At 38.0% G+C, this 23,251-nt stretch overlaps 1 protein-coding gene and 1 long non-coding RNA gene across 7 annotated transcripts in view; one reads left to right on the top strand and one right to left on the bottom strand.

Annotated features, from left to right (window-relative positions):
- The window catches only part of Ten-a (tenascin accessory), a 442,890-nt gene that overhangs the window by 278,152 nt on the left and 141,487 nt on the right, over positions 1 to 23,251 (bottom strand). For 5 of the 6 annotated variants that reach the window (XM_071703188.1, XM_071703191.1, XM_071703193.1 and 2 more), the window contains exons 3-4: positions 22,604 to 22,662; positions 12,096 to 12,341 (exon numbers count right to left, since the gene is read on the bottom strand). In XM_071703188.1, coding sequence (XP_071559289.1) covers positions 12,096 to 12,330 — 235 coding nt within the window. In that variant the 5' untranslated portion in view covers positions 12,331 to 12,341; positions 22,604 to 22,662. The remainder of the gene's footprint in view (positions 1 to 12,095; positions 12,342 to 22,603; positions 22,663 to 23,251) is intronic. The other variant, XM_071703189.1, reaches the window with a different exon arrangement.
- LOC139770914 (uncharacterized) overlaps positions 1 to 23,251 on the top strand; it is a 166,520-nt gene that overhangs the window by 4,508 nt on the left and 138,761 nt on the right. The window lies entirely within an intron of this gene.

Below are 23,251 nucleotides of genomic sequence, written 5' to 3'. Positions count from 1 at the left end.
TGTCTAATACAATTTTCATATGGAACAATGTTATTTCATTCAGACGAAGAAAAATAAAGGCAGTAGTCGATTCTGTCTGCACATTATCAAAGAAAGGTCTATGTTACGAACGTTAGTAAAGAAGAAACTCAGTGTATTTGTCTGAAAGCTTGCATGGGGCGATCGAGAAGTGTATGCAATTTTTTGAATCTTCGGAAAAAGATACGATTATGTAAATGCATTTGGTATCTGCGGTTGAAATTTTATTTTTCATGTGTTACACGCATTTCCATTCCATTGATGACCATTTTATAGAATACTTATTAGGTAATTTTGTCGATTTTCTTTTCTAATTAGTATTAGCACCAAGCGTATAAATTATGTAATAATTGAATACATTCAGTAATTAATTATACGCGAAAAAAACGACAGAAATTACATTCTAGTTAGAGATTCGAAATTAAACTCCGAGTTCATTAATTTATTAAATTAGTGAATGCAAATTATATTTTAATTAGACCAAATTGGATTAAGATAATATTCATAATAGTTGGATTGTTCGGCGATTGTGTCTGGCAATAACAAATGTATATTATGGCTACGAAACTTTTCTCTCAATCGCTTGTAAAAGAATGCCGAAGTTTAATATCGCCCGCTTCGTTTCTCACATTGCTTATAAAAAAACAGAATTGTAGTCGACGACGAAGGGTTCGAAGGGTTCGAAGTTCAACGTTCGCTACAGTATTCCCATCCACTTAATGTTTTGTTTTTCTCGTGCTATTATACTACCGGCTACTACCGTTGAGTCCCCCTTCAACAGTAATGAATAGTACATCCGTTATATATTTTATGAACGGCACGAGAACTTTTCTCATCATCCTTGAAACTAGGAATTACATATCGATATCTTCCGTTATTGACGACGTTGGCGCGGAATAGCATACCATCGATAGAAGATCCCCTAGCTTCAAACTTTCCATCAGTTTCCCTCTACGCGCTCCTTCCTCATTTCTTCTTTTTCTACCGGTATTTCATAGAAAACAAAGTAGTCCGCTTTAACGTAAACAAGGATTATAATGAACACAAGAAAAAGACTGTAATGATCCAATAATAACAAATAAATATTTTTTTATACTACAGAAGTTACATAAACAAATGTTTGTTGAGGTATTGTCGACAATGTGCAATGTTAGCAATATAATGAATTAAGCATGTCTCTCAAGAGATTACACAAACACATTAACACACCTAATATTTTTGTTAAAATTGCAATTAATTAATTATAAATTAGTTATATATAATTGTGAATCGGTATAACATAGCGAAATCAACATCGAGATTAAAGAGGCAAAACCGCGATAGTAATATTGTAATTGCCATGAGTACAACGTTAAATTATTGATTCGAGCAAATATATTTTCCACGGAAAATAAATGCATACTATTCATGATGCTTTTATATATGAATTCATTCAATATTTATTTATAATATCCGATATTATCATGCATGAAAATATATTTCTTTCTGCGATCCTTTTAAATCTACTTTCAAAATTGATTGTTCGATTTGCCCGATTGGTTCATCGATTACTACGCAGTAGCTAATGTTAAAAGTTATACATTAAAAGTTATACACTTAAGTATGATAATTTTTAGCGTCAAATAGAACAGTATAGAGAGAATAATTTTCTAATTTTAAAAAATTAATGAATATTAAAAGAATGATTTAAAAAATGGTAAGAATTTGCATTTACACTCATTTATGTACGCATTAAATGCGTACGTAATATTGCTTCATTTTCAGATAATCTCAAGTTCTCTGATAGCAAGTAATGTGTCAAATAGATTAGAAAATCTAAGCCTCGAGCACTACGCTGTGGAAGCGCTGAACTCAGAACGTATTTTACCAGGTTATCGTTAGCGGCGAAACAGCAGCGCGATAGTGAGATGCGCATTGTTAAAGAGCGACCGCGGTAAATTCATTACGACCCCAACTACTTGCGGTCTACCGCTTTTTGCTACAAAGTCTAGCTTAATGTTCTGCTTTGACATTTTGTTATGTAAAATTTCCTAAAATTTTCTAGAGACGTTGCACGAGGTGTTCATTACGCCACCGTAATAATAGAGAGTTATTTTAATATCTTGAAGCCACAGGGCTACTCCCTGGCTTCAAGATATTAAATATGTTATTCCGCAGATGAAAGAATGAAAAGGAAATATTGAAACGTGTACGAAAAATATGAGACATTTATTCTTTATTTCCACAGAATGACATAAGCTGGTCTTGTTCTAAGATATTGATTTTTATTTCAGCTGTACATTATGTACTTTTGATATGGTATATTAATACTGACTTAACTCATCTTAAATTTAGCCAATATTTTACGCATATGTTAAATGTCACACATATTAAAAATCTTGCATTTAATTAGGATACATTTGAATACTTCTAACGGAAAATTTAACGTCAATCATCAGTATTTTTAGTCTAAATGGGATTTTTTATTGACCGGATTTTAAGTGACATCGTTAGCTAGTAAGAACCACCTCGAGCGAGTAAAATTAGATCTCAATTTCAAGATTTAAATACATTAAGTTTCGAAACTTGATTAAAATCCTCTTTTGTCTAAATCTAAATATATAATAAAATCTCCGATAAGCACGTGAGAGAGAAGTGACATATTAATGGAAATTTCGACAAAAAGCAGATATACCTACATATGAGGTGGTCTGAATCGAATATATATTAGCTTAAAGTATCTAATAATTTTATGAGCGACATGAGAGCACGTCTCACCGTGAATCCGATATGTACATTCTATAAATCTATACTAATCTTCAAGAACTCCCATTGCATTGCGCACACGTTTTCCTTATGTCAGGTAGATAAAGTAAGTATATAGCGGAGCTCCTTTTAGAGGCATTAGTAATAGCCGTCGACATCTTGGTTATCTCCACGCGAGACGTTAAAACCTTACGCCCGAAATTATGATCCACGAAGCGTGAATAATTCCGTCTGGCCACCATTCATTCCGCGGTCGGTGTAAATTATTGCAAGGAGCGCATTAATTTCCTTTGCGAATAATTAACAACGCACCGGACAACGAAACCTTCGCGCACCTCCTACGCTTTTGCAATGGTCAGTCCTTCCGTCGGTACCCTCATACTCCGGACATCCCCCCCGCCCTTAGACTGCTCCTCCCCGCCGTCCTCCCTCGCCTCAACCTCTTGGTCGACAACTGAAATATTAATCATGACTTACACATGGTGTTCCGGGACTAGGGGCATTCTCCATCTGCATTATTAAGTGACCCCGCGCACGAGTTACGCTAGGTAGGCTCAGCCCTTATTCCGCAAAACGAATATGGATGTGCGGTTCGCGTTGTTATTATTCCAATGTGAAGGTCGGTTGCAGTATACAATATTTTGTCGATGCTCACCGAGCAGATCGTGTAATCGTTGCTTTCCTTCGCGAACAAACATTCTACTGTAATATGAGATGCACGAGCATAGCTTACAGGTAACACTTGAATGAAATTAATTCACATGCACGCGTACGGAGTAAAATCGGTGCTTAAATGATACGAAAGTCATAGTATGGATTTAAAAAAAGTCGTAAAGGATATTAATTGTATTTGTACTATATAAAAATCTGACATTTATCTAATAATATGTTATTAGCTTTCAATCTTTATACAATTTATTAATTAAATCTTAATTAAACCATATTTCTCGGTTTCTTTATGAATGTACAAATAGATTCAAAACGAAAGTAATAAATAGCGACGTTCCAACTCGATCCTGCCGTCTCTTTTACGTGAAAATAAAATTGTTATTCTTGTATTCCCAAAGGTTCGCGCGGAAAAATGAAAGTTCATTAAAACCAGCATGGTTTATCGGCTTTTCGCTCGGATTTCTCGGGCCTCTGGAGTGTTCTCGTTCTAGGAAGCGATTTATATCTCTTTTTCTTTTTTCCAGCGCAACGATACCAACGAGATAGTAGCGCAGACATACTCGAGTATTTCGATATCACATAACGTTTGCTCGATACTCGCGAGTTACACTCCGCTCCGAATCCATTTGGATGGCGGTAATGCACGTTAAACGTCGTAAAATTATCTCGATATAATTGTTCGCCTTAAATAACGACAGTTGCGTCGGTAGTTGAGCGCCCCGACGCAATGCGTTTCCTTTCAGGAATTAATTCAGTATTTCGAAGGACTGTTCCGACATCAAAGCGAGCAATAATAGGAGTGCTGCTTCTGGTGAGGTATGCGACGGCAGAAGTGGGCACGGTGGCTATAAGTGACAAACCGACTCGTGAATAATAGGGGACGACAATGCGGCAGACGATATCGGTAGATTTGCATCTGGAAACAATTTGCCCGCACGTAGAACGCGTATCGTTATAATTGAATATCTCGATTAATGCGTAGCAACGGTCTATAGATAATCCTCACGTTGATATCGATTCATTACTCCAACTATTATATAGTATATTCGTGTTGTGTGTGTATAATATATTGATATTGAAAGTATAATATTAATTTAAAGTAGATTATATGATATATTAGCGAACGTTCTCAAGAGAGAAAAATATTTATATCTCTTCTCTCTCTCTCTCTCTCTCTCTCTCTCTCTCTCTCTCTCTCTCTCTCTCTCTCTCTCTCTCTCTCTCTCTCTCTCTCTCTCTCACTGTGATTTGATGTAAAGTGACAGTTAGGAAAAGTAAAGTTTATGTCATTAACGTCATTAGTGTAATTGTCATACGAAGATATTACAAAATCACAAATACGCCACTATGAACGATCCACAACAGCTTTCCTAGCATTAAATCCGACCACGCGACACAATTAAGTTACACCTGCGCGCGTCACTTTTCTCTCTCTCTCTCTCTCTCTCTCTCTCTCTCTCTCGTGCACCGCTGTCTTCCACGGATTCGATCCAGACGACAGAGGATAGCAAACTGCTAATAGGAGGGGAGTTTTAAATGCGCGTAACGTAATAACGCGTGCATTAGGCGACTACTATGGCGTCGGTGGCGTCTGCGGCGGCGACAACGATAGTAGACCCATTCTCCGTAAGGGGTAGTTTGCCTGACAACTCGATTATACGATACTGCAGGGCTGAGTGGCAAGTGGTGATATATGGTGCGCATATATACGCTGGGCTTGCCTCTGAAGTCACTTAAAATAATGAGAAACCCAGTATCGGGTACCACGCTTGTTTCCCACCCTTTTTTTCTTTTTCTTTTCTTCATCGGCGACATTTACCCGCTAGTATCGGGTAAGTGCGACAGAGTGGCGAACTGGTCTGCTCTGCGAAACTTTGAAACCCGCTAGTCTTCACGCGCACGTCGTTCACGCGTAATCGACGATCGTTTAGTTTAGATAATCAACCGAAAAGCTTTAGGACATATACAGCCGATGTTTGATTTGCGCTTAATGACACTATTGGTCGGACAGTTACGGAATATACAATTTTACATTTGCGAGGCATATAAGCAATTTTGGATATGGAGTGGTCATATTGCATTTCTCGCTCTGCAGCTTTGCGAACGCACGTGGTATCGGTCGATTTTCGGATAGGCATCCAGATATTTGCATTGAGTCCCGAAACGTAATAACGCGTTTCATTAAATCACATATATAGATCGTTAGCCATTATTAATCGCTTGCAGCGCTGTTTGACACTCGATCTCGGTTTCTCTTGTAATCAAATACGCGATACTGTTAGATATTCATTATTGTACTATCATACTGTGTCAGTAGCTAAATTATTAGTTACTTTAGCAACCGTTCTGTAAATGTCAAATCTCGTATGCAGCAAATGCAATATCGAGATAATTATCTTCTCAGAAAGTATACCGTTTTCATTTCTAATTGTTATTGCATCAGAAAAGTACGATCGGGCAATTATGTACACGCAACAGCAATTTACAACGATCGATAAAAACAATAATTTGCAAAAAAACCGATAACTCCAAATGTGTACATACATATGTAGTACATATATGCGCGTATATCGCGATTCTATCGCATCTGAATAAAAAGCTTCATTACGCAGTAATAATAAGCACTAGGATACATCATTTTCAGTAGATCAAGGGGCATGATTCTCTCGTTAAGATAACTTTACCTCCGGCATGTTTATTTTGCCGATGAGAAGTCGCATCTAACGTAAAACGAGAGTGATATTTACGGCAGGGTCGCCCGTCGGTACGTAATCCTGAAACGAGCTCTATGATCAAGCGTTGCAGCATAGGAGGAAAAGGAGTTGGTAAGAGGAGATACGTATCCAGTTCGTAATTTATGTGTAGTCAGTAATTTGGCTGTTGCGTCAACAGCAATGGCAATGGCCAAACGTTATAACGTTACTGGGATTATCATTACTGGGATTATATTTTACATAGTTATAATTTCATATACCGGATAATATTCACACAATTTTAATATTTCATAACTAACGTACGTTACTATGGATATTTGATGATTTATTGAGAAATGAAAATTTCTAAAAAAATAACAATGATTCATATAGCACCCCTTTATCGTTTTTTATTCATTGATATGATTATGCGAATATTAAAAGTTTTCCATTTCTCTCTTGAATGCGTGCTAGTATGGCTAAACGTTGACTTGCACTACTTCGTCTTCCGTTACAGGACGGTATTTAGTCTTAATGGTGGATCGATAAATGACATTAGTATTACTAAATATTGATGCTGAGCAAATATTTTAAATAGACGTTGTTTTTGCGTGAATAATCGGGTATTAGCGCGTTATAAGTTATAATTACACACCTAACATGACGGCGGTGTTAAAAGACGGGACAACAGGTACCATTATTGCGTGATAGGAGATTAGGAAGTAGGGGAAGGATTTGTACGAAAATTTATTGGTTATGTATACATGTACATATGTACTGGCACAGCGTGCTGGACTATGTTGCGGCGCCGCCTGATATAGGATATAGAGTGAGAACATTCAGTCAAGCACACAAGCCCGTATCCTGGTACTTATGGTCATGTAGGCCTACCTTACATATTATACCTCTTCAATCTTGGTTCTATATTATGCGAATATTACCGAATCCCTGGTCACGTGACGTTAACATTTGGTACACAGTATCAAATTATATATTATATTTACATTGTACATACATTATAATTATTGTACATAGATAAGATTTTATAACATAAAACCGCTACGATTTTAATTAACTGCGATATATACTTAGAAGAATATAATATTAAAAAAAAATAAATTACAAGTCTGGTTTAAAAATATAATTTATGTAATAAACAAAGTTTGAAAACTATATATATTTTAGCAACATGCATAATCTTAATAAGCTTAAATTTTGATGCTTAGACACACACAAATAAGCTGAAATTTTGTTCGTAAGTAAAAATCAAATATATATGTATAAAAGATATCTTTGTAGAAGTATTATATCGATTCTGTTTTCTAGTTTTAAATAAATTAAGTAGGTAATGATTTTTAAAATGGTCGGAGATATATAAATCTTAAAAATAAACTTTTGAGTATTAATGATTGCAAACTTACATCACATATACTTTGCGATGCAAAGTAATTTTGTGAATGCAAATTTACTTTGTCTACAAACGCGTTAGCGACCCTTCTCAACCGTCGGCAGTAGGTTCATCGAGACAAGATTTATTAGAATTTATCAGAATATTCCCGCGCGCTACGTTACGCAATTGGTGCGACAGGAATTCGATCCGCTGCATTTTAATGAACCATTTGTCGGCAATAGAGTGATTTAAATGGATTGACTGTCTGTAACGTAATTATTCAAGCGATCGCTCGAAGAGAGCGCCATCCCACCCCCTCGTAATTTGACGTTCAAAACGATTTCCAGACATGTGAATTTCGATCATGCGATCCGACATCTTCGAATTATTCATTCCTTCTGATAGCTACGACGCTCGCTAGTGTGTAAGTTTCTGACGTGATAGAATCAGTGGAAACGGTAGACCGTTGCTTTCTTTCTCGACGAAACTTTCGCATTACGTTCTAATGATTGTTGCTTTAACCCATTTTCTGGGCCCGCTACGAGAACTCCAGATATCTAATCCCGTACGTTAGCGTCTTAGAGTTTCCAACTCCCACATATATGCCGTTACACTCGAATGAGGATTCCATTATATAATCTTTGTTCATATACCTAAAACTCCTAATAACATTCGCGTAAAGATAGCAACTCGTGGAAAATTAGCAGTACTATCAAATCAATTCCGTTTCAATTTGTTTTTCATTCAAAATATCTGAGAAAATGCTTTCAAAACTTAGATGCTCAAAACTTATTAATCTATTTTATCATATAATGTACAAAAATAAACTATGAGTTTTTTTTTCAAGATTTCGTCATCCTCGAGCCATAATGACTTGATTATTTTCAAATTTGAATTCCAAACAAATCCTCCTATCCGATATATCTCGCGTGTACCATACGATTACTTCACTGAAACTTCCATCTGACCATTAAAAATTTATCCATGGCTTAACCTCATCTTCTGAAATCCTTGAGAATACATCGGGTAGCTAAGAGTCCGTGGTATGTAGTAACTTGAAAATGCTCGGAGGCCAGATGGAGAGCTCGAGCGTGGTTAGAAGATCTCGAGTCTTAGCTGGGAAAGCAGTCGGCTTTTAGTTCTCGTTACCGCCCCCATTAATACTAAGAACACACTTTGCTATGATATCTTTGAATTTGTTTTATTCATTTCGGTCATGACACTCTCCCTCGACCAGCCGCTATCCGCGAAACGTAACGGTGTGCGGTACAGTGTTCTGTAAATATTTGACATAAATATAAATCGATGATGTGACTCCACGTGATTGCAACCTCGAGATTTACGCTGCGTCGGCTTATAAACGACAGTAACGCACGCGTCGCTTTTGATCGATTACGCAATGTATCGATTATGGAATTTATCCCGGAGAGGGGGAGGGAGGGAGAGGGGAGGAGAAAAGGCAGTTCGAAATATGGAACAATAGACACATATGAATCAATGTATCAATATCCATATATTTAATAACGTATAAACGTATATTTGATTAACGCGAATGAAACGGCCCGATAAACAGATAGGCGGGCATTCGCGTAATAATCCCGTAGACTGCCATTGTATATTTATTTCGCCGTACCAAATTACCAATTTATATAATCTCTTGGGGATAATACACGTAGCGCCGTTATACGGTGTCATCGTATACGCGAGATTTCTGCACACATCGCCATTTCGGGGGACAACATTTTCCGGAAGGTAGTAAAGCGTGATATGAACCGTTGCTGGTGTAATGAGCTGGCAATATAATGTCTAGGCCGGCTCGGTCCAGACTAACCTGGAGACAGACCCCACAACTGGACATCAATATATTGATGACTGTGCGGACGGAGATTAAGAGCTGCCATCCATATCGACGCGCTTGGGCCCTCTTGTAACGTGACACATCGGATACCATTAATAAAGAGACGGTACTTTCCTTCGCGTCTGACGAAGAGCTATAATAGGTATTTTGATCCGAGCTAAGAAGGCATGGGAAAGGAGGAGATCTCTTTCCATTATATCATAGAGATGATAATGTCGTGACACATATATCCCTGTTAGGGAGTATCCACAAGGAAGATAAAGTGTGAGTGTGATTTTAGAAAATATGTATTGGAACTATTAACTGTTTACTGTTTTGCTGTGATGTTTTATTGATTTTTTGAGCGTGACTCTTTCCGCAACGGCTTATTATCGACAACACATTGTCAAAGAAACAACTCGGATTAAAATCTATCGTGCAGCGCTGTGTTATATAACAACATAACGAATAAACCTTTTGATTGCTCTTCCATCATTAATTATGACAAATGTTACTAACGGACAAAAATAGATTAATTAACGACGAGATTTGAAACAGGACCATTCCATTTCAAGAACGGACAACATTGGAGATTGCATCGTCGCGGAAAACTGTATAATATCGATTCACAATAAAGTGCGTATCAAATAGGCGGACGAGAGGATGGTATGCGGAAACGGAATGGGACAAACAGGAGAAGCTGCGGGCTAGTAAAGGCGAGTCATTACGTTGTCAGTACATCGCCTCTTTCGATACATTTCGAGTGCGGTTACGTGACACTGCGCTGTACCCACCGAGTCGAGTGGTAGATGGGCTCGAGAGAGAAGGGGTCGGGCGCAGATACGGGGCAGAGGAAATGGGAGAATAGGGATGAAAATGGGGTAGGACGACGTGGGATCAATGCGGAGAGGCAGCGCGGTAATCGGCAGCAAGTGAATTGGAACAAATGCAGACAGACGTGAGGTGGACTGCTAGACTCTCCCTCTCTCTCTCTCTCTCTCTTTCTCTCTTTCTCTCTCGCTTGATACCGCAACCAAGAAATATAGTATAAACCGGACTATCGCTATTAATTGAGTTCGTCCCTATCGTCGATGCGCGCAACGTCCCCTACTTTGTTCAACCTCAAGACGAATCGATGAAACGTGGGAATGGAGAAACGACGAGGGAGATGATGAAGTAGATATTAGGGGAGCAGATAACGGAATACCATATGAGACAACTTATCCGGACTTATTGCATTATTCTTTCCGACCCACTTCGTTGTGCCGTCGTTAGAGCTAGAGTGTGTTTTTTTTTAAGTATATTTATATTGATACAATCAATTGTACGAGACAGCTTCGAGACGTAACGCGCGTTGCTTTCTGTACATAGTGCATGCGTCTATGAAAATTATTATTCGTGAAGCTTCATTTACTTTTCAAAGTGCTCACACCCATTATATTAGGTATTATATTAGAAGGAGGTTGCCGGCGCGCGCGGCAATCTTGATTTTGGTCTTCGAACGTAATATCCGGCAGTGCTTGTAGACGACGCGAGGAAGTAAAACTAATTTCGTAAATCCTTTAATCTACGCGTTTGGTGGAAAGCCGAGGCGAGATTAAGGGAAGCGGACTGAATGGGCGAGCTCCTGGGTGTTTGATGGAATATGATGAACGAGACACGTAAAACTTGGTTATTGGTATACCAGATCAAATAGAGGAAAAAGAAGCAACTTTAGTCTGACGCACCGCAATTAAAGCAGTTGCGAAAGTCACGACACGCAATTGGACTTAATAATGGGATAGTTGATAACGTTCCTTGTTATATTTACACGTTGCATGCATTCGTGCGCAAAATCTGACATTAAATTCCCGCAGTTCTTATTGAGGAACGCGATTCTTATTAAGTTTAGAGATTTTTCTTGTGTTAAGACTCTTTCGATTCAAAATTGAACATAGGTTAATGGAGTTACCAGAACGAGAGAGTATTTACACTAAAATACTGAGATCGCCTTTATGTAACAAGGTTATTATTTTGCTAAAGATTTTTGTTTATTATCCGGTGATATCTTTTATAAAGATATCAATTGTTATTAATATTCAATAGAAATCTGTATCTATAATCTGTATTGTATCTGTCATGAAATTAATTACATGTATGATTTAATAACATATTTTATGTTTATATATGAATATTGTTAAGCGTTAAATGAAGATACTTTACTATAGCAAAACAAGTTATAAAGCGTGTTAAAATACTCTAAAATTGCATCTCTCGATCGAAAAATCATTATATCGAATAAATATTATAATATTATATATCGTCACTGGATTTGTCCATGAAAACAGGATCAACTGTAAATCAAAAGTAGATATCGATGAGAAAAATCAACAACGAGACAATGATTGTTGGCAGAATCACGTTTTTTTGGGTATAGATTCGGACGATTGCAAATATACACGAGTATCGTTTCGTTGAATATAACAAACATGGGATTGTATCGCAGATTTACAACATGCACCGAATATAAATGCAATGCACATCAGCAAGTTTCTGTTTTCTTGTTAGTTTATTCGTTAGTATATACGCTACTTTATGTTGAATGCAACGTAAATTTAAAATCAACAAATTAAGAAGTATCTTTAAACACAAATAACGAAGTTATCTAACAATAAGTATCTCTTCCTTTTTTTTTTAAATACGATGGGGGTGTTTTGCTAAGCTTTTTGTATAGAAAGAGCTTACAATAAAGAATGAAACTTACTGCCATACTGTTGCGCCAAAATGGAGGCAAAGACCTGACCGGGGCTACGAGCGCCTCTTGCAACGGATGAACTCGACACGGGCCCCACTGCGTGACGTGCGTTATCTTCATCATCGCTACTGGATTGGGCACTGGCTCCATAACCGCGCCGTTCTCTCCATTCCAGGGACCGCTGACGGCGCAGCCCACGGCCCCCATTTGCATGGCCGCGGCCCAACGTGCCCTCGCTGTCCATCACTGCAGCATCTGTAACAAGTGATTGATAATTTATACAACGATCGGAGCACATAATAAGTCTTACAAAAAGCTTTCCTTGTAAATTTTATTATTTGCATATAGGAAATATCTCTTTTATGATTTGAGGTAGATTTTTAAGAGATATTGAAGTCAATTCCGTGTTCGAAGCAATTACAATGTACAAGAGAGGCATATACTAAATCCTGCTTTTAATAGCGTCTGTCTGCACGTCGCAGAGAAAATCTTAAGATTTGTATGAGAATGCCAAATGGCGATTCAAACATAACACGAAAATTGTTGCGTGGAATAATAATGATGCCATTACGTGGAGCGTCGATGGTACGTCAACGTCGAACAACAGCGACTCATTAGGCATTCACGGCCGTTACTCGGAATCATTCAGGGCCGAACGAAATCGAATTGCATACTCGATATTTGTTGATATTCAATGCAGATAATTCTATCTTGGATGCTGACAGGTTTGTTTATGTCTGGGATATAGAATATATTAATATACATTATCAGTCCTAATATGTAAAGGAGATAACGTACTTCTCTGGTTTCGATAATATTTCAAGTAACAAAGCGTTAAAAAGTTTTTGGACTTACTTGGTAGACGAGAGCAAAGCGAAAACGTTACATATGTAACATGTTCTATATGTCTCGATTAATTACCAACTATTCGAAGTGAATTTATTATATTTCTTAAATTCGTTTTCTGATTCTGATGATATAATTGATGAAGACCCACCATTAAATGTTAATAAATATTTTATATTCGTTATGCAGTCGTTGCAATAGTAAGCGACCTTAGATTTTCGTAGAATTTTCTTGTTGACCCTCCTTCAAATAGAGACCTCTGTAGATCGATAAGATCTTGAATGTGTATGGTGGTAGATAATTGAGTGGTGGATGCCTCTCGAAATTCCCATGGAGACGTCCTCGCTCGCTGTTGCTCTCCCTTGATTGCAGGAACCGCTGATTGATGCTCCGAGGGAGAACCGAACAGTGATGTCTTAAGATCTCTCACTGTTCCTTGGACTATGAAATTTCAGTTTAGGTCTGGTATCACAAATGGGATGGCCGTGTTACGTTTTCGTTCACGTATTCGAAGAACGGAATTAATGCTAATCCATTGTCATTGTCGGCACGCAAAGATAGCTCGTCGATCATATTTGCACGATTAATGATACGTAATAATTGTGGACTTCCAAACGTGATATAAATGTGAATATAGCAAAAACAATCTCATGAAGCGCACACGATCCCGTTTCAATAAAAGAAAATAAATACGGCCGTTTACCGATGGCTGTATCCGATAGAATTGGTCAGGGAATTTGCTCGGCAAATATTATATGAAAATTGAATGAGATGGAAGTAAATTAAATTCTGTATACGTGGCAAACACACACACACACACACACACACACACACACACACACACACACACACACACATACAAGCTATGCCAGATCGATTTTGTAAAAGTACAATAATGGTTGTAATGTATACGTCATAAATTTATAATTCGTATTTGATAAACAACGCTTTCGTGCACACGTTTTTAAAAATAATTCGGCAATCGTCGTAATATTCAAATGCTGTAGAGGAAACCGCGTTACAGAATGACGAGCTATATCCAGCCATAATTCAAAATCGGCGGGAAGGGGGGAGGGGGAGAGGGGAGTTAAACGAGACGGTTCATATAACCACGAGCATATCGGCGTGAATTCCCAGAAATTTGCAACCGTGAAATTTATGGGGAGACATCCTGCGGTGTCGGGCGTCACGTTAATAAATCTCAATGCGTCGCAAAGCCGGGCGGGGGATAAACCGTACTTGGGAGGTGCGCCCCCTTATGCATCTCGCCGTGCATCTCTCACAGCCACTTTTCTCACTTGCTTCAATAGTAGCTAACAGGTCGCATCCTCTACACACGAGGGCACTTTACGATGTTTTGTTTCGTCGGCCCTTCGCATCCTCGTCTCCTTCGTTCGCGTAAGTGTGTCGAGAATGTGGGCGACTTGTCAAACCGTAAGTGAATCGGAAATCTTCCGTGGTGCGAGTCGAGTTAACGAAGAACCCGCAAGCGCAGTCGAGTGCCTCTTTCCGAGCAAAGCGAGAGGAACGTTAAGGGACGATCGTCTGTCAATCTTCGTGATTTCATATTATTGACTGATATTTTTCATAACCCCAATTCTCTCTTAACTAAGCAGCACTAAAACAATTTGAATGTGTGATAGCGTGAAGTGATACTTTATATCAATTTTATTGTATTAATTTGACGTTCACATCCTGTTCTCTTTATCTGACTTGGATATTGGCTTGTTCCTGCGCAACAAATTTTATTTTACCTATTAACCAATGAACAACAGAAGAACGAACCAGAATATTAAAACAAATTTAATAAAATTCCATAGTTTTAAAAATATAACAATGATAACTATATATTTCGTTTATTTATTTATTTTATTATTAATCGAAGGAAATACAAATTTATCAAGGTCTGAAAATTGTTGGCCTTGTGATTATATATTTTATTACGTATTTTAAAAATCTCACACTCGTTATTATATAAATATTTAATTTTTTTTATACGTCTTTTTAGGACGTTTTATGAACTGTGTAAAGATTTTTGCACCATTTAATCTCGATACGATCGATTATAGTTATATCACTTCAGCGATAGTCTTGAACAAGTCCGTTTTGAAATTAGTTTCACGAATAAACGATCAAGGAATAATTTTCAATTTATGTGCGTGATTATAGTAACGTTCAAGGTGTAGTTTTTTCATGCCGTCGTAACAGAGGAAAAATTCCATGGTGGAAAAAATAGATAATGTAGCATTGTATACCTCCTCCAATATTACACACTGTACTGTCTATTTCACGGTTGCGAACGGCATTTCGTCGTTTTAATAGAAAATTTTTACAAGGGATCGTAAACATAAAGTAGACCATACAGCCGTAGGGAGCTCTTATTGCTATAACTTATAACACGTAGCTGATAATATAATGGGCCTGTACGATATAAAGTGCTTCGCGAAGAGGGCTGTCGGGGATTTGCTGACTGCAAGTATGACTTTGCCATTATCACACATTGCCGTTTTTAACATAAAAAATTTAATATAAAAACTTTCGAAGAAAGAAAACATGAACTGTTTGTTTTTTTAAGACACATTAACCTAATGATTAATTTTAATCTTTCAGTAATTAACGAAAAGAAGATTTTACTTCTTCGTAAAAACGTTAGGCAAAAATAAAATCGTCTTATTATAAAATTAAATATAATTAAATTTGGAAAAGTTTTGTATGATAAAGATAATAGGGAAAGCTTGCAAGAAAAGGTTAAACGTTACGTAAAGTCTTTCTCTTATCACGTATTGCGAGTTATCATGGTTAATAAGATTGTTGCGGAGATGTTCCAACGAGTAAGGCAAAGTTGGTGCCAAAAATCATAATCTTACGAGGGAACGCGGTGCAATCTCGGGAAAATTCGTTGGCTGCATCCGACGTCAGATACAGGACAAGCATTAGGGTAGAAGTTCTTAATATTGAGGCATGTCGCACGTGTTTATTATTGCCAAGAAAGAATTCCCCGTTTCCACTTGTGTAATAATAAGTCAACGTAAACGCGAAAGTTTTTCCGTCATTTCTCAACGACAATACCAAATTGTTCTTGTGAAAATAGACGAAAGTATGCAGTGCTTGGTTTTTACGCGCATCGTTTATCGTATCAAATAAACGAAAACTTTGTTCGCACGGGGGGAAACGCGAAACGCACGTCAGATTTCACCCTACTCGTGGCACACCCGCGATATTCGTAACTCCGTAAATATAAATCAGTCTGCGCGTGTCGTAACCTCTTAGAAGGGGTTAAAAATCCTCAGCCACACGTATATGTATAACCCGCGCGAAAAGTCGTCTCGTAATACCTACGCTTGAGAATATAGTGGCACTCCGACTTTCAGACCACGAATTCAGTCTTAGAGAAGGCATACTATAAAAGGCTTTAAGAGTTTCCCCGTGTTCGTGCGAATTGAGTGGGATTTGCATACCACGTCCCGGCGGGAATTTCACGAGAAATGTGGACAGGGTTTTTAAACGGCATCTAATGAAGGTAACATTAGACGACATTGTTCAAGTCCGCCACGGTGCCTTTTAGGAATGTAAGAAGGGCATCTGAATGCATGAAACATAGACCGGTGACCTGTGTAGCCAGATATGGTTTGAGAAAGACTTTTGCATATTCAGCGGGATGTGCGTGAACCCCAATTGCTCGTCAAGAAGGCGCAGCCCCTTAAATATTAGGTACACTCACCCAGCTCCCCGTCGCTGGACCGCCATCGCTACTGCCTCCGATATCATCGCGCCGCGCCGGATAATTATACAGCTTTAATCTGAGGAACGTTTCCGAAACGCCCGTGAGGCACTCGTCGACTTTGGCGATAGAAATTTGAATACATATTAATTATAGCACATGTGTCGCTGTGTTTATAATTTACATAAAGCATACTGCATGCACAGGCATAAATTTACTTTGTGTTCGGTGTGTGCGTTTCTCGGCGCTTTGCCGTACGTCGTACGTAATCCAAAATACACAGAATTATATGAAATACAGTATTTTGAATAGACAATATTACCGGTGCATTTAACGTAACAAACGTTCTTCCATAATGAACGAAGAGATTATCTATTATTAATTACTGGTGAATTAGAGATGAATAATAGACAGCCTCTTCGTTTATTAATCCCTGTTTAAATATTCTTATCTCCTGAACCGCGAATAAGAAGGACCCACATGTCTTGTAATTATATCTTTTTACTGTGTACTTCTTAAGCAATCTCTTGTTTTTAAAAAACCGATAACGAAATGTTACTTGTTATTTATTCGCGACAAATACTGTAGTCCCGAAGAAGATTTGAGATTACGCGAAAATCCCAGCACTTGGCTAAAATTGATCTAAACGCGGCCGTCAATCATCCCCTCCCGGATCGAATAGATAGCACGATGAAGAAAATTGCACGGCAACGGCGGCCTCCGTGGCATTTTGCGGTGCAGAATGTCAATTAAACGGCGTGGCCGATTAACCATAACCGAAACCTCGACAAAGGCTGGAGCGTGCACGGTTTCGCACTCCGGCGGGTTCATCACGCGATAATTTATATGGTAATTCCAGGGACGTAATAAGTCCCCCTCGGCAAACTCCGGCTGCCACTACATACGATCCTCCGGTGCGGCCGCGGCGTCCTGCGTTGACCCCGGCGCGGCGTTCCATCGGGAGAGGATGGCCTGCCATGTACACATCATTACTAAAAGCGGTCATCGATTCATCGGAGTTCGACCACCGGCCGTGCCCACCGACCGATCCGTCGTGGTAGCGCGTCGATGCATAGACAAGCTGACGTATATTGTATATCTATATGTATGTACATGTAATGTGTGTAATGTATGTATATATGTATTATATATATATATATATATATATATATATATATATGTATATATATGTATATATATGTATATAATGTATATGTATATACATATATGTATATCCTATGCGCCAACGAGAACGTGTAGGCGCATCCATTGTCAAATTTTCCCACTCGCGATCGACCGTGCGGGATTTAATTAACACCATCTCGTTAACTTTTGTCGCGACCTATCGTGCCCGGCCCGGTGTTATCTCTCACGAAGATGAGCTTGCTTGCTCAATCAAGTGGATCGCTTATATCGACGAATTAACGATATGCATTGTCCTTTTTCCGCTGTTTAGTCTCCACTCACAAGAATTTGCATGTCAATAAATGTAAAGTATCACATTACATATCTTTATTTTTTCATATATATACTCGCCATTAATTACTTTAACATTTATTTTCTGAAAACATTTTTTTGTGACGAGAAAATTTACACGTTGCAAACTTCAGAAGAAATTATTTCTACCAAATAAATTTATTTCTGTATTTATTAGCTCATAAATATTATAGCTTAGTCATGTTTTAGCGTCATGTTTTCTATATATATAATAATTTGTTGATTAAGATGAATCTGCTCCTAGATGACTCTTCTCTCTCTTTCTCTCTCTCCCTTTCTCTCTCTCTCTCTCTTCTCCCCCTCTGCATCCCTTCACTCCCCATTTCTTTCTCTCTCTTTCTGATAGAAGAGTTTAAAATATATTTCAAAATCTGTCGCGCGATTGATGATGATTCATGGAGACGAGATAGAAGTTATTAAAAGCGGTGATAATCGATGAGGATGGATGGCATTATAACATTACAGTGAAGCGGTTTACTCATAAATTTTGTTTGCCCTGACAAAATCGAAAAACCGCGAGGCATCACCAGGGCGTGAATATATTGACACGAATGTGGCTCCAGCATCAGAGCAGTATTTATTTTCCCGGAAATTTTTAGCACGGTGAGCAGGCACACAAGTATCGAATAACCATCACATGTATGTGGCACTCTTTTTGTAAACAAATTATAGATGTATCACCTTGAAAATTCCGAGAGCATATTTTTGCTCGTTAGCATTAGTCAGGACTGTATTAATAATTTATTTTATGATTCCATCAATATCTTATGTATTTTAAATGAATCTCTATTTATGTCGGATAACGATTCATACGGAAGCATTTTATTCTTGGCAATGAACAGAGATTGATCTGTTAATAATTTAATATTTTGTGTCATGAACAAAGATTTTCTATGCTGAACAACAAAAAGATATACTTATTGTTGCAAATAAAACGGTGCGCGAATGAAGAGTAATGCTCGCGTAGCTCTAACAACGATAAAAGGCGAAAGAGATGCGCTCGGAATAAGAGGAGAAAGAGAGAGAGAGAGAGAGAGAGAGAGAGAGAGAGAGAGAGAGAGAGAGAGAGAGAGAGAGAGAGAGAGAGAGAGAGAGAGAGAGAGAGAGAGAGAGAGAGAGAGAGAGAGAGAGAGAGAGAGAGAGAGAGAGAGAGAGAGAGAGAGAGAGAGAGAGAGAGAGAGAGAGAGAGAGAGAGAAAGGTAATGATTTCCGTTTAATTTACTTCGAAAGAGAGCTTCCACGTGTCATAGACTGAGTGCTATCGAAAGTTCAAAGTAGCAGTCGATAGAAAGCAAACGGGTCCATCGCCGCGCCGTTTATAGACGTTCTCGTTCGAGATCAGAGAAGGAAGGCATCGGATCCTAACGACCGTTCCGTTCGATTGCAGTGATTACAAAGTCGATTGTTAGCGACTCTTTGAAGCTCAATTATTCTTGGTAATGACTCTTCTATTTAATTACAAATATACGTACGTAGCAGCGTGCATCGCGATCTTGAAAGCGATCGTGCTTTGGAATCGGAATGTCGAAATAACCGGGGGATCGGTGCAAATACAATCTCGAGGAAAAATATCTTATTTCAATGAGCAAGGAGTATCGCGCTGGTCGCAGTATAAACTGATAAAATTCTCAATTGCGAATTTCCGTTTTTATCGAAATCGCGGCAATATGGTTAACTATTGCCGATAGGTAGGTATCCTACGATAGATACATTAAGGTACTCGATACTCTATATTGCGTCCCACACTCCTGCCTCGCTCTTGCTCCGTAATCTACGATGTAGTTTCGTCTTCATTTGCCAAATGGTCGGTAAATCCACCCTATGCGACGTCGTCACTGACTGCAGGAAAGGCGGTTTAGCATCACGGCATCCAACCGTCGCGGGGGCGTTACGATGAAACTTAACTGCGATGTAAACCCACTTTGGCTCCGTTGGATGCTGCTAGATGAACGTCGTTTCTCACTAACACGAAGTCGCACGAACCATTTAACGATTCTCCGGGTGGGATTACGTGTCGCGCAATCGTCGACCCTGATCTGTTTTTGTAGGCTCGCGAATGTGGGAGATTTGTCTCACGACGTTCAGCAAAATTGCAGTGTGTTAGTTACGATTGTGAAGTATAGACGTTTGTGTGTAAACAGCAATTATTAACAGAAGTCATTCTTTATATCACTATTAAGCATATATAATACCAATTTTTTAAGAATTATAAATATAAATTGAACATAATTTTTTTTAAGCTTTCTTTATTATCAGTAACGTGTAAATCAAAGTGAAATTTATTGTTTAATTACAACGCTGTTATCTCGGACGCAACTGAAATAAACGTCCAAATGTGAATGACGATTCCCCAATGAGTCGAATACTTCCAGCCCCATAAGGAATAATTAATTTTTGCAATAATTGCAACGTAATACGATAACGGAAAATACGGATGTAGGTTTACCCCGAAGCTTTATATATGCATAATAAAGTTTTATGAGCGAAGATAAATAATTCATATGTATATATGTATGTTTAAGAAAAATTGGAATAATATTATGCAACCAAAAATAGACAGGCAACATTTGACTTTTTTAATACATAGAGAGATACATAGAGTTCGATAAAAAGACAAAATCTATCTGATATCGTCGAAAAAGAAAGCACGAGGTCCCCAAGACTTTCAGACTGTCACTTTTCCGACCTGCAGAAAACAACATTCTTGAAACGAAAGACTAGTCGTAGAAATTGGATTGTCCTTCGAAAGCCCCTGGGGTGTCATGCGTAGGAACGCGGGATGATTCATTCAACACTACATCCGTGAAATGTTCTGAAACGTTCTACAACCCCGTAGAAGAGAATAAGCTATAAATAGAAACGAAATTCCGCACGTGTTGGTAGATTTCCGCGAGGAAATTTTACGGGCCGTTTAATGCACTCTCGCCATCTAAAACATTCAATGCATTCTACCCAGATTCATATCGGAATTGTGCATATCTTATGCACACGTTGCAACAATGAGATTTAAGTAACATCATTAAAGATTATTTCTCTCTTGCTTATTATTACATTAAACGATGTGATTCTCTCTCTAGTACGGGTAAAATCAAGATTGCAAATTACATTTTGCAATTATGAACAATTGGCACGCATAAATGATTTATCATGCTTGCTCTAATTTGCAATTGTGCTAAACGAAGTGACATAAGTTCGTGAAAAAACGAATATGTACAAATTACTGCGAATAGCAGCGTATAGAATGGCCGAATAGATATTTCAAATGTAACTTTTCTTAGCAAATACATCCTAGGAATACTTCTAATTACAAATCGCTCCGATCACTCAAATTAAAAAGCTAGCCAACAAAAGTAAATAAAAGTTAGCGTTTGATGGTAGTTCGTTTATATGAACTTTTCTCATTATTTTGTTTAGTAGAACGCACTGTTGAAGTTGGATGAAACATTTTAGGAACACACTCTGTGCACTAATCATGGATGTAACTCTCAATACTCATTCGCGCAGTTGTACGAGAATAAGAAGTTGTTCTTTACAATACAATACATTTATAATATTATTATAAAATTGACGAAACTATGCGATAGGATTGTCACATGAGGATTTATATCTTTCTGTTCTTCAATCGCGACTAAATGCTTCCACGCGCGCTTTTACACCATCTTAATTCCGTCGCTTCAAAAAAATTCTACAATTTTTTTCTCTTACTTCTTTCCGGCATTAGAGCATTCACCGGAACGCTTTCGCAAAAAATAACACCGGCGGATGCCGGGATAAACTCGCGTCGTAGCGCAAATGTAAAATGACATGAACATTAAATAAAGCCCAGAATAGCGACAACATTCTGGGCGTCCTGCAAAGCTTCTTAGATAGAAGTAAATTGTAAGTCTCTTACCCGACTGGTCAACGCCGTAAGCACTTTCGTTTGGTCGGCAAAAACAGCTTGAAGCGTAAGGAGATTAGAGTCGTTATGGCGTCAGCCGGGGACAAAAGTGGAGGAAGTTTCATGCGAAAGTCGCGACCCTCGTCTAACGTTTCACCATCTCTCCGCGACGCAAACCGTGCAAAGTGACGGAAAGCCGGCTACCGCTACAAAAGAATCACAGTCGGGATGTACTAAAGTACAAGTTGCGTAACGGTGCAGACGACGTTGAGCCCCCGCGAGAAAGGAATAATTCACGCGACAAAAATACGAAGAAAGTCTCGCCGTGTCGCGGTACGAGGGTAAAAGAATCTCTCTGCACGATGAAACTCAATTCGGATTTCTTTATGCGTCGAAATGAGAAGCTCTTTATTAAGCGCAGTTCTGATTATTGGAATTCATTGTAATTAAATCAACTGAACGCCGTTATTTTGTTTATATTTTCGTAAGGTTGACTCTAAAAAAAAAAGAAATCTTTAATTTCTAGAACTAAATGCCAAAGATACATAGATACATTAAACGTTAGGTACTTACAGTGACACGTCAGACTAGTGGTCAGAATTTGCTTATTAGCGTCCGCGTGTTCAGCAGAGCTGAAAATAAGAAATAATAAGGTTATTATTGACTGTAACTAACACAACGTAGTTAATTTACTTGAAACAATACCGTTTACTGTATCATAAAGTAAAAGTAACAGCTTGCAATCATTTCTGTTTTAAGCAATTTGTTACTTTAACATTTATTCAATTATATGCGCAATGACACAAACTTTTAATAATTACAAAAGTACAGATAAATCTCAATTTATGCGGTGCTCGAAGATTAACGCAGTTGTTTCTTAGAAAGCACCGCAGGAATGCTTGACTAGATATGTATGCAAAGCGACTCGCGTTTTATTTCAGATGTCCGTGTTGCTTCCACACGCTATGTGGTAATCTACATAAAGATAATTTTAATATGTAATATTTTTCATATTCAACATCAAGCGTATAATTCTAAAAGAAAATAAAAGAAAAGAAAAATAAATGAAAAAGTAAATTTAAATTTTTTCGCGAAACCACGTATTATTTAAAATTATCTATCGTTAAAAATATCGAATATATAATATTTTTAATGGATTGTTGTTGTTGTTAAAAATTAAATATAAGTATATGTCAACGTAGCCGATGCAGAAATACAAAA

Source organism: Temnothorax nylanderi, unplaced genomic scaffold (genome assembly GCF_030848795.1).
Source record: "Temnothorax nylanderi isolate EJ_2023f unplaced genomic scaffold, tnyl_v1.0 TNYL_tig0034_pilon, whole genome shotgun sequence".
Taxonomy (NCBI): Eukaryota; Metazoa; Arthropoda; class Insecta; order Hymenoptera; family Formicidae; genus Temnothorax; species Temnothorax nylanderi.
Note: the sequence above shows the minus strand (reverse complement) of the source record. Positions and strands in the feature narration are given on the sequence as shown.